At 39.9% G+C, this 12,825-nt stretch overlaps 1 protein-coding gene across 1 annotated transcript; it reads right to left on the bottom strand.

The window, feature by feature from the left end:
* Positions 1 to 1,088: 1,088 nt before the first annotated feature.
* Positions 1,089 to 4,801, bottom strand: LOC140133350 (cyclin-dependent kinase inhibitor 2A-like). Its single transcript, XM_072153446.1, has 2 exons — positions 4,528 to 4,801; positions 1,089 to 1,383 (listed from the first exon to the last, which is right to left on the bottom strand). The coding sequence occupies exons 1-2, from the start codon at positions 4,642 to 4,644 to the stop codon at positions 1,117 to 1,119; spliced, it is 384 nt and encodes a 127-aa protein (XP_072009547.1). The 5' UTR covers positions 4,645 to 4,801; the 3' UTR covers positions 1,089 to 1,116.
* Positions 4,802 to 12,825: the final 8,024 nt, after the last annotated feature.

Genomic DNA, 12,825 nt, shown 5'->3' with positions numbered 1-12,825 from the left:
CAGTGGTATATTATCAGATAGCAACGATATACAGAAGAGGGCAATGAATCATCCTATAGGAAGAATGAAGACACGTTTTAGAGTTTGGATCACCAAGTAAAACTACAGAATGGCATAATCATGATTTGTATCTAGAGATTTAGGAAGGGAGGTTTTAGCTCTGGAGTAGTATAGGGTTTTTCCATGGCAATCTGCCTGCACCTACTAAATCATATGTATTTCCATGCAGTTAGATAATACTCCTTCCATTAGACTTGCCAAACTGAGCATAACGGGTGCTATAAAAAAACAGAGATGGTTTTGTGTTCATTTTACAGCCCCATGTGAGTAAACAAAAGATTGAAAATTGCACCATCGATTTTTATTCAAAAGTAAGAACCTATATGATAGTAAAATATCAATCAAGGCTACTTAATAATATCGTCCTTTTTAGTCAATAGGGTTTTTAAAATGACACACAGCCCATCATATTGTAGGTTCAAGGAAGATGTAGACAGAAAAGTCAGCACTATGGCGCAAATATACTACCTGCCTGGAGGGTCACAAAGGATAAAACAATAGCAATATTTTATTTTTCGATCACCCTCTCCCCAACAAGTTTCCGACAAAGGAAAAATTTTAAGTAGTTTTAGGGTTAAGTAAAAAAATAAATGTAAGCAGAGAGAAATTCATTGTAGTTTGTAGACTGCAGTACACAGAAAGCTTTGTAGTAATAATCCGGGATGGAAGTTGCCAGTTTTCCAGGGTATAGCTTGAAGATTTGGCTACACTTTCCTAGTCATAATTAGTAGTAATAAATCATGAATTTTGTATTATGTGACGCTTCCAATTAATTGATAATTTTGTATGAGGAATAATGGAATAATTAAAACACCATCCGTTACAATATTGTTAATAAAAGTGATGATAAATTATTGTTATTATTTATAACAACGTCAAGTCTTTTTTTCTTTTTTTTTTATAGAACAAACAGAATCCCTCTTGCTTCTAAAGTGCTAGACACAACACCCCTAAAATAAACGGATATCTGAGCAGTATATACATATATATATATATATATATATATATATATATATATATATATATATATATATATATTTATTAGAGAAAGCGCAGCTACTGTCCAGTGGTACTGACAATACCCCGGACTCTTAGTTCCTGTAGAACCGATGGGGAGGCTAGATCTATGGGGCGCGCACCATAGTTGTCCAGGGGTCCGTTCACACTTGCTCCTCCTTTCAGCAGGACCGCCAGTGTGTCCACAAAGCCTCCACGGATGGCATCGTGAGCAGGGCAGGTGCCAGTTGTGGGATCGGGCAGGTTAGGGTCAGCTCCATGATCGATAAGCAACTGAGCTAAGTGTGGATTGCCCATCATCATCACCTGGTGGGAAAAATATCAGACTTTAGTGTTATTATAATCAGCTTCATCATATTGAACCTACAGGCTACATTGTCCACCAACATCACTAGTAGATCTATTAGGCCCTGTGTGTGCCACCCCCTACTGCAATGTAAATATGCTAATATAGATGGGAGATGAAGAGATCAGTCAGGACTAGTATGTCCTATTATGCTTAAGGGAAAATGTTTACATGAGAAGGTTAATCTGATAACAGACTTGAAATGATCAATAATGATTTCCAGTCTATAGGTTTCACCTAAAGTTTTAGAGTTTATATCACTTACATTTCAGAACAAGTCAGACTTATAATGTGTAATACTATTATCAAATACAAATATATACTTATAGTATGGATATGTATATTAGTCATAGCCGCAGTAGTTGCACTCGTTGATACTAACTTTAAAAGAATATAAAATTATACAATGTAATCATACATGATAAATAAATAAGATGTATCTGTATCTTTAGAAAATAATGAATTTAGTCTCAACACGTGTATAGATCTATACTTATTATAATGCATTATATATACTTATCTATACTTATATATCTATACCTGTATATACGATATGTATGTATAAACTCGCTCTCTATATTTCTATATACTTGTATCTGTGTATATAATGTATATTTATATCTATATACATACGTGTATATACTACTCACCTACATTAATTGCATTATACTACCATTTTATTATAATAGCTATTGCAGCCTCTAGCTGCTCCCCAGTTGCTACGGGTTGACTCCCATTGACAATCTTTATTTTGGTCACTACCCACAAATATGAAATGTTGTAAAATGCAACATTTTCAAACGAGATTTATTACATTTAAACGAGATTATATATTTTTATTTGGTGGCTTATATCTGTATTTTTATTTTGGTGATATTCCCATAAAGCCTATATGCATTTATATATATATATATATATAGCTATATGCCTATATTTCTATGTATATACTATATACATGTATACAATATATAAATCTCTCCCTGTCCCTCTCTCTCTCTCTACACACACACACACACACACACATATATATATATATATATATATATATATATATATATATATATATATATATATATAAAACAACATTTGAAAAGTCCAGCAGCACCAAGATTACCAAGTAATTTTGTGGGTGCAAACCCCAATATCCTGGTCTTGACACACCAGACAAATATATCCAAGAAAAAAATGAGACTGCACTCCAAGGTAAAATGTGAAAAAACGCATGGGAGCTTTATTAGCATGGGAGCTTTATTTATATCATTTGTAAAGCACTACTGTATGATGGCGATATATAAATAAGCTTATCTATGTATATTCTATTTGTATTCATATCAACATGTCTATATATATATATACATATATATATATATATATATATATATATATATATATATATATATATATGTGTGTGTTTATATATACGTTAAACCTTTATAGCTATCTATATCTATGTACATACTATTTCTATATGTATATACTAAATATGTGTGTTATAGCAATATTCTTCCCATATTCCCGATGATAAAGAATCTGTGTATACTGTTGCTGTTGTGCTGTTTATTCACTAAAGTTTATTACAAAAAAAGTACTGTACATGTGCTTGCATAGATATTATGAATAAGATGTTTCCTCCTGTGTAGGATGGATCTGCGCATGCTAGCACATGTTGTTAATGTATTCCTCCCTAATTGTTCCTAAAAAAAACTTCACTATTTCCTATACATACAGCATCTTTATGTCCTGTAAGCCTTCCCTTTTTATTCTATTTCTACAAGGATTTATACACAAGTATTTCAGATAAACAGTAAATAGGAACCATATATAATGTGCATTTTATATATATTCTATATTAATGACAGTACTTAATATAGTAATTATCTGTCATCTATTTCCCCACACAGAGTACCTGGTTGTGTATCCTGCCAAGAGAGTTCTTGTGGTTGAGAATGACCCCACCCTCCAGCCGCCTCCTCACCAGCTGCCATCACCAGACCCTCTGCTATGATTTTCTATGCTAGTATTTAGCTGCTATTGAGCGCCCCCTGCTGGTCCCTGTTGTTCTTACATCTCTTGTGGAAATGCAGTACATCCTTTGCAGTCAGTGAACAAGCTATTGCCGTACTGTTTGTGGGATGGGGGTCAGCCAGGTGGATGCCTACCGATAAGAATTAGTTTCTGTATGGAAAAAAATAAAAGTACAGCTATGTTCTGTCTGTACTTCTATTTTTCAAAATTTCTTTGTATCTTGGATCACCAGTAACTATATGTAATGAGTAATGTATATGAGTGTAGTGTCTGCTTTTAGAATGACAGCAGAAAAGTAAATTGTATTTTCTTAGTACAAATTGAATGATAATGGTTGCCTTTATGTGTGTGCTATGATTGATAGAGAATCCTGATTCCAAAACTTATTTGCATAAATATTTGTCTACACACTACACAAACACACACATATACTTATGTACAGCACTGCACTAGTGAGTGCTCTCCCAAATCCTTTTCACAAGTTTCAGAATGCTGCCTATTTGTTTATATGTATTACTGTAAGTCATTTTACACACACACACACACACACACACATATATATCTATATATCTATATATCTATATATATATGTATATATACACATGTATATAGATTTTATATATATATATATATATATATATATATATATATATATATATATATATATATATATAGTACTTTAATATACATTTTATCCTGTAATATTTAACAAATGATAAAACTTGATATACATATTGATATAATAATCATGTCCAGCCTTAGGCGCATACTTATATACTCAGCTTCATACATCTCTTTGTGTGTCTATATACATTATACAGTACAATTTCGATATATACCTAAAGTATAAACCCAGGGCAAGCATGGATCTATATCTTTATTTCCATCCATCTATCTATCTATCTATCTATCTATCTATCTATCTATCTATCTATCTATCTATCTATCTATCTATCTATCTATCTATCATGAACCATAAGAGTTCCCATATCACTCCTTTCCTACATATGAAGGGTTCCAATGTTATCATATGCATATGGTTACCTTTTTCAACTTGACACATTTTCCATCCCACCTACCTGGATGGGTGTCCTGCCATAAGAGTTTCTGGTGTTAGGATTCACCCCACTCTCCAGGTGGGTCCTGACTAGCTGTAGGTTTCCTTGTGCTGCCGCCTTTGTCATCTCCTCTGCCATAGTTGTTGGGTGAATAGTTGCTGCTATAGAGCGCCCTCTGCTGCTCTCTGCACGTCCTTGCACCTCATTTTCATCATTTCACACCTTTTACGGGCATGTAGTATGGTCCTTGTGAAGAGCAGGTATTCTGTACCTGGGACACAGCACTGACATAGCAGCTGCTGAGCTATTTGTATGGCACACGCCCAGTGACTGCCCTATTATGTCAGCAAAGGAAACAGAAACCGAAATGGTATCATAATTTTATTGACTCTCTATTGCCCAGGCAATATCTGCTTTGTCTGACCTATACACAGGGAAGGGAGCATGAGTGAGGTGAAAACCTACTGAGAAGGATACGTTTCTTAAAAACAAATCCTTGGGACTGCCACAGGAATGGTTTATTTGTAAAATGTGTTCTTTCTTAATGCTGTATATTGCAACAAAATGTATGGTGATTTTTTTTCGCCAACATGTGACCAGGGCTAAGATTTGTGTCCATCAAGGTTACTGTGCGGTGTGTTATTAGGTGGATGGAATGTAGAACTTTGGGATCTTTGACTGAATTACTGATGGAAACTTGTAACAGAACTTCTGGGGCTTCTGCAGAGATGGGGTCCAGTCAGCATATTCAAAGTGTAGAAATGGGAACCAGCAGGGACATAAAGATCGCAGTCACAGGGTCTGTGAGTGGGCTCGCAGGTGAAGGTGACCGGCCTCTGCCTGAGGTAGGTGTGGACCCCCACCACCCGCTTAAGGAGGTGGAGTCGCAGAAAGAGTCCCGCTGCTGGAACCGCAACGGCCACTTCAATAAAGAATAAATGTCAGAGAGGCCTCTGCTGATGGCCTTCTTATGGCATCATGCATGCCTGCCTCTCTCTGCAGAAGAGGGAGCCGCATATAGCTGTATAAATATCTTTAGTGGGTACAATTTATATTTTAATATATTTTGAGGGGATAACAGTGTATCACTAAGTATATGCAGGGGGCAGCATGTTCAATTGTATGGAGTAAGTGTTATTTAGCAGCGCAGTGTGGGACATTCTTGCTATCCAGGAGAGACTATACTGTGACTGTGATATTTTTAGGGGTTGTGGAAATGTGAAGACACCTGGCAGGCAAATCTTGTGGTGACGGCTGGGAGACGTCATAATAAGGGGCTGATGGAGAAGAATTGTGACCTGCGAGGAGCCCAGCAGGATAAAGACTAGGTCAGACCAGACCAACACAGAGGGAAAAGGCAGCAGCTTCTCCTGATTTAATCTGTAAGTCATGTCTAGCTCTGCTATATGTATCTAAGCCCTTATGTACAGTACATATATTTATCTGCACAGCATATTAAAGGCTAGTATATATTTAATTGTATCTGTGTGCTGTGTAGACATTATAAAGTATATGTTTATGCTCAATTATAATGTGTGGTTTGCAGACATCAATGGGAGTATTTGAAAGACACTGCATGCATTTTATTTGGATGGCACTGCATATATTTTATTTGGATGGCACTGCATGCATTTTTTTGGACAACACTGCATGTATTTTATTTGGATGACACTGCATGTATTTTATTTGGATGGCACGGCTTGTATTTTATTTGGATGACACTGCATGTATTTTATTTCTAAGGCACTGCATGCATTTTATTTCTAAGGCACTGCATGTATTTTAGTTGATGACACTGCATACATTTTGTTTGGATGGCACTGCATGCATTTTATTTCTAAGGCACTGCATGCATTTTATTTGGATGACACTGCATGTATTTTATTTCTAAGGCACTGCATGCATTTTATTTGGATGACACTGCATGTATTTTATGTGTATGGCACTGCATGTATTTTACTTGCATGACACTGCATGTATTTTATTTGGATGACATAACGTGTATTTTATTTGGATGACATAGCATGTATTTTATTTGGATGACACTGCATGTATTTTATTTGGATGGCACTGCATATATATTATTTGGGAGGACTGCATGCATTTACCCTCAAAAATGGCAGTAGGAGCTGTTTACTAAAGTAAGCAGCTCCTAGTGCAATAACAGTAGTGTTACAGCAGTGTTACACTGCTAGCATTATCGGAAACCTCAGATGAAGCTAACAAACACTGGTGCGCTTTACACTACAAATGCCAGACCGTTCTCAAAGCGCTGCCTCTTCCCCGGACCACCCCGCAAACTCCAGAGGCCAGGGTTTGCCTGCCGTGCCGCCTTTGCCCTCCGATAACGCTAGCATTGTAACACTGCGGGGATTGTTGTAGCAGCTGGGACTGTTGTAGCAGCTGGGACTGTTGTAGTGCCATTTTTGAGGGTGAAAGGTCCTCAGATTTACTGATGGTAGACATGTCCTGATAAGAAGTTTCTGAGGAACTTGTTTTATTATAACTATATATACAGCGCATAGAGCAGCTGATAGGTAGGAGTGGGCAGGGCTGCTAGGGGAACAAGAGAGTGAATAAATCAAAATATGAGACACTCTGTGGCGTTCTGGTGAGGTAGACGGTGTGCCGAGGCTAATTAGCATAATTTTTTTTGCAGTTGTAATAAAAGAAGTCCTTAGGAACATTGTTCCATTAGGACACGTCTACCATCAGTAAAACTTATGGTAGAAATCCTTAAATTTGAATGGCACTGCATGTATATTACCTGAGAGCACTGCGTGCATTTTATTTGGGGGCACTGCAAGCTTTTAATTTGGATGCCACTGCATATATTTTCTTTGGAGGGACTGTTTGTATATAATTTTGAGGAAGTCATTGTGTATCTGTATATACTAATGAAGCAGATAACTCGATTCACAGTTACCAGGTAAGACTTGGATAAGACTGTTGGTGTCCATCAGATAAAAAGTGAGGGAGGTTTATCACTAGATCCTGTAGATATAAACTATTTCCTGCATAAGGTTAGTACAAAGTTATACTTGCTATCAGATTACAGATTACATGGACGTTCTAGGTAGAATAGAGACAGAAGTAATACACAGAAGCAGCTGGGGGAGATTTATAAGAAATGTCTGAGAGCAAAACTGTTCTAGATGGCAACCAGTCAAAGTTCAGCTTTCAGTTTCTTACAGCAGCTAATAAAATGAAAAGTGATTTGTTGCCATGGATCATTATTTATCATGCACTGCTGCACAACTTCATTTCAACGTAACTTCCCAACATGGGCCAGCCGCCCGGCGGATGGAAGTCCTGGTCCATCCAAACCCCCATGGAGAGGCGTAGGGAGCGTAGATTATTAATATTATGCTGGCCGGTCCCCCCTGTGCAACCCCCAAGCCCGCCATGCATGTAAAGAGAAGGGGAAAGTTTTATATTGTATGTGTGTAACAGTCTACTAATGGGTGTATAAATGTGTTGATTTTCAAATATATATATATATGTTTTTTAAGTGGAAGGGGGGCCCCATGCAGAAATCTGCTATGTGGCTCAGCCTCTGCTAGTTACGCTTGTGAATGAGATAAAAAAAATGAATAAAAACAATGAATTATTGAGAACAATGAATAATAAAAAAAAGATATCACTGTTTTACATTGACACTAAATAAAACAGAGTAAGCAGAATCAACTATGGTAGGTATCCAACCAACATCTGAAAGCAGACTTCCAATTCACGGAGAGAGAATGCAGAGAGAAAATCTAGTAGATGAATAAAATATAACACTTAATTATAGATATTATATATCTAGAACTAATTATGTTTACAACAAATTAATTATATACTAATAAAAACTTTATACATTGATAAGTAAAAACCATATTGTTGCTGTGATCCACTGTACTCATCTAACAGTATATTCCATGTGTGGTGCAATACATAGGAACCCTAAATTTGCATCAAAGGGAGAGCATTAAAGTAAAAAACAGAAAAGTAACCTCTTATCAGTCCAACCGAACATTTATCACTAAAAATTGTTATCCTAAGGGTTGTCCTAAGTATAAATATAAAGTTTATGCCCTATCCAACTGGCTCTCCAGAGAACAGGGATTCCGTTTTCACAAAAGGGTGGATCGGCAGGACAAGCATGCACGCATAGCGGAGTGTTGTGCTCAGCTATTTCTGTCATTCAAATATAATTGGGGTGACAAGTTACATGCTTATCCTGCCACTCCACCCATTAGTAAGAACTGAATCCCTTTTTCTCTGGGGAGCTGGGGGTCCCAAACTTCACCTAGTTGTATAGGGGATAACTTAGACAACCACTTTTATGAATGTCACTCAAAAATATGGTTAAATAAATAGGTTAAACATAAATATAGTTGGTGGTGAAGTGGTATATGGAGAGGGCTCACCAATTGAGAGCTCTCTCAATACATGACGGGGGTCAGCTGACACCTTCTGGTAACTGCCATGGTCGATGCTGGCACCTAACAGTGCTGTGCATGGGTGCCGCCATCTTCAAATGCCGATTGGTGCCCCCATTGAAGGTTGTTGGTCAGTTTCCATGAAAACTGGTTCCAGTAGCTTTCTTTGTCTATGTACTGATGTACTTTTTAAGTGTCTCAATTAGAGATGAACGAGTATACTCGTCCGAGCTTGATGCTCGTTCGAGTATTAAGGTACTCCAAACGGCTTGTTGCTCGGACGAGTATTTCCCCTGCTCGAGATCGAGCATTTAATTAAAAAAACACAGTGAAGAACAATGAAGAATAGAATAAAAACAGTGAACACAGTGAACACAGGATTATTTAAGTGAAAAACACAGTGAAGAACACAGTGAAGAATAGATTACAGATGTTCGGCACATCTGCTTACTTGTCGGGAGATACGCGCGGAACGGTGCGAACAAAATACTATGTGAAGAACAATATATATGTGTGAAGAACACATTGAAGAACATGGTGAGAAGGACGGAGACACCGGGGGGAGCAGCACAGAGACACCGGGGAGCAGCAGCACGGAGACACCGGGGAGCAGCAGCACGGAGACATTGGGGGAACAGCAGCACGGAGACACCGGGGAGCAGCAGCATGGAGACATCGGGGGAACAGCAGCACAGAGACATTGGGGGAGCAGCAGCACGGAGACACCAGGGAGCAGCAGCACGGAGACACCGGGGAGCAGCAGCACGGAGACATCGCGGGAACAGCAGCACGGAGACATCGGGGCAGGGGCAAAACGGAGACACTGGGGCAGCACGGAGACACTGGGGCAGCACGGAGACACTGGGGCAGCACGGAGACACTGGGGCAGCATGGAGACATTGGGCAGCACGGAGACACTGAGGTAGCACGGACACATCAGGCAGAACGGAGACACTGGGGCAGCACGGAGACACTGAGGTAGCACGGACACATCGGGCAGAACGGAGACACTGGGGCAGCACGGAGACACTGGGGCAGCACGGAGACATCGGGCAGCAGGGAGACATCGGGCAGCATGGAGACATCGGGGCAGGGGCATAACGATGACACTGGGGCAGCACGAAGACATTGGGCAGCAGGGAGACATCGGGCAGCACGGAGACATCGGGGCAGGGGCAGAACGATGACACTGGGGCAGCACGGAGACACTGGGGCAGCACGGAGACATCGGGCAGCATGGAGACATCGGGCAGCACAGAGACATCGGGCAGGGGCAGAATGGAGACACTGGAGCAGCACGGAGACACTGGGGCAGCACGGAGACATCGGGCAGCACGGAGACATCGGGGCAGGGGCACAACGGAGACAATGGGGCAGCACGGAGACACTGGGGCAGCACGGAGACATCGGGGCAGGGGCAGAACGGAGACACTGGGGCAGCACGTAGACACTGGGGCAGCACGGACACATCGGGCAGCACGGACACATCGGGCAGCACTGAGACATCGGGGCAGGGGCAGAACGGAGACACCGGGGAGCAGCAGCACGGGGACACCGGGGAGCAGCAGCACGGATCCCGGGACAGCGTATCTCCCAACAAGTAAGCAGATGTGCCGAACATCTGCAATCTATTCTTCACTTTGTTTTTCACTGCGTTTTTCACTTAAATGATCCTGTGTTCACTGTTTTTATTCTATTCTTTACTGTTCTTCACATCTGCTAACTTGTCGGGAGATAATATACGCGCGGAACAGTGAAGAATAGATTGCAGATGTTTGCATACATCTGCTAACTTATGAGAAGACATTCTTTTTCAGTTAAATAACACGTTTTATTCCCGAACCATGGTCCCTTTGAAAAATGCTCGAGTCTCCCATTGACTTCAATGGGGCTTGTTATTCGAGACGAGCACTCGAGCATCAGAAAAAGTTTGTCTCGAATAACGAGCACTCGAGCATTTTAGTGCTTGCTCATCTCTAGTCTCAATCTCTGTTATGTGATAGATTGATGTAGTATATAAAATGAAATAACGTTTTTTTTTTAATATTAGCCTATTCACCCTCTCTTTGTCTTTTTAATTTTTGATCCTTACCAACGTGTGTACGTCACACTTGGCTGTGGGTGTATGGAGAGGGCTCACAGACTGAACCCTCTCCATACGAGGTGGGTGTTTGTTGAAATATTGTAGCAAACACCTACTGGTACAGGGTAACATCTGCGATCGGTGCTAGTAACGTGAGGCTGTATGGTTTCTGAAGATCTGTTAGATTGTGCTAGTGGCACACTGCAATAGATTATGTGTAAAATACCCATGTACTGCCATATTGTATTATGGCAGAATGTGGTAGGATCAATTAGACAACCTGGGGTCAAAGTACCCTAGGGGTCTAAAAAATATAATTTCATATATAAATACTATATAAATGAGGTATCACCGTTATCATAGTGATCCATAGAATAAAGATAACATGTTATTGTTATAGTTAGTGATCATTTTCCTTTTCTTCATAGTAAAATCTCATCAATAAGCTAAAGATCAACTAAAATGAAGTATTTTTTAAAGCGCATCTTATCTTACAGAAAATAAGCCCTTATATGTGAAAATTGCAAAAAAAAAAAAGATTGTTTAGCTTTTAAAATGTGACAAATCTACTCTGAATGGCGCAGCTTCCCTTCAATCCCCTGGTGTGTGAAAAATGTAAACACAAAAAAAACCTTGTCCCTGAAGGGGTTAATATGCGATCTAAGGAATTTTACATGAAGCAATCATTGCAAAAATGTTTATTAATACAACCATAACAATTTTCCAATGCACGCAAGTGCATTGAGCAAATGATTAGCAATAATTCACTTCTGACCTCAAATTATCTTTATTTTGACCTCAAATTGATCTGTTATTGGCAGCACACTCCACTCCAGTAGACTGGCATATGTGATGGGAAAATAAGTGTAATTTTTGGCAAAAATAAAGCACAATCATTATAATAAGTAAGTCATGCAAATATTGAATGATGATTATTAGTGCAGTTAATCAATAGATTGCACAGGTTGCACAGCATGAACATGCTCCCGGGTAGAGAAAGCATACTATGCGGAAGTAGATCTGATGGTAGATTCCTCCTGCCTGCCTCTGCTCTGATCTGTAATTTTATAATCCTGGAACCTAATCTAACTTGTTACCTTATATACTCGAGTATAAGCAGAGTCTCCTACTTTTACCACGAAAAACTGGGAAAACCTATAGACTCAAGTACAAGTTTTAAGTATGTAGCCTGCTCTCTGTCCCAGTATATAGGCAGCCCTCTGCCCCAGTATATAGCCAGCCCTCCACCACAGTAAATAGCCAGCAGCCCCTGGCTCCAGTATTTTAGTTGCACGCTAGCCTCCATTATATAGCCAGTCCTCTGCCCCATATATAGCTAGCTCCCTGCTCCTGTATAATAATAATAATAATAATAATTCTTTATTTATATAGCGCACACAGATTACGCAGCGCTGCACAAGCATGACAAATTGGTCCCTGTCCCCATGGGGCTCACAATCGAAACAACCTAACAGTATGTTTTTGGAGTGTGGGTGGAAACCGGAGTACCCGGAGGAAACCCACGCAAACACACACAGATGTTGACCTGGGGGGGATTTGAAGGCAGAAGTGCTACTCACTCAGCCACCGTGCCGCTGTATAAAGCCAGCCCCCTGTCCCAGTATATAGCCAGCCCCTTGCCCCAGTATATAGCCAGCCCCCTGCCACAGTATATAGCCAGCCCCCTGCCCCAGTATATACCCAGCCCCCTGCCCCTTTATATAGCAAGCCCTCTGTCCCAGTATATAGCCACCCCCTGTCCCAATATATAGCCAGATGCCTGCCCCATTATTTAGACAGCCAACCTTTCCC

The sequence above is a fragment of the Engystomops pustulosus genome, chromosome 1 (genome assembly GCF_040894005.1).
Source record: "Engystomops pustulosus chromosome 1, aEngPut4.maternal, whole genome shotgun sequence".
NCBI classification, from domain to species: domain Eukaryota; kingdom Metazoa; phylum Chordata; class Amphibia; order Anura; family Leptodactylidae; genus Engystomops; species Engystomops pustulosus.
The sequence above is the reverse complement of the archived record's forward strand: the minus strand, read 5'-3'. Positions and strand labels throughout refer to the sequence as shown.

Excerpts from the sequence above, each read along its gene's own strand:
- LOC140133350 (XM_072153446.1), bottom strand. The coding sequence starts at position 4,644 with ATGGCAGAGGAGATGACAAAGGCGGCAGCACAAGGAAACCTACAGCTA. Across the intron at positions 1,384-4,527 it reads ATGGCAGGACACCCATCCAG|GTGATGATGATGGGCAATCC; the intron begins GTAGGTGGGATG and ends TTTTCCCACCAG.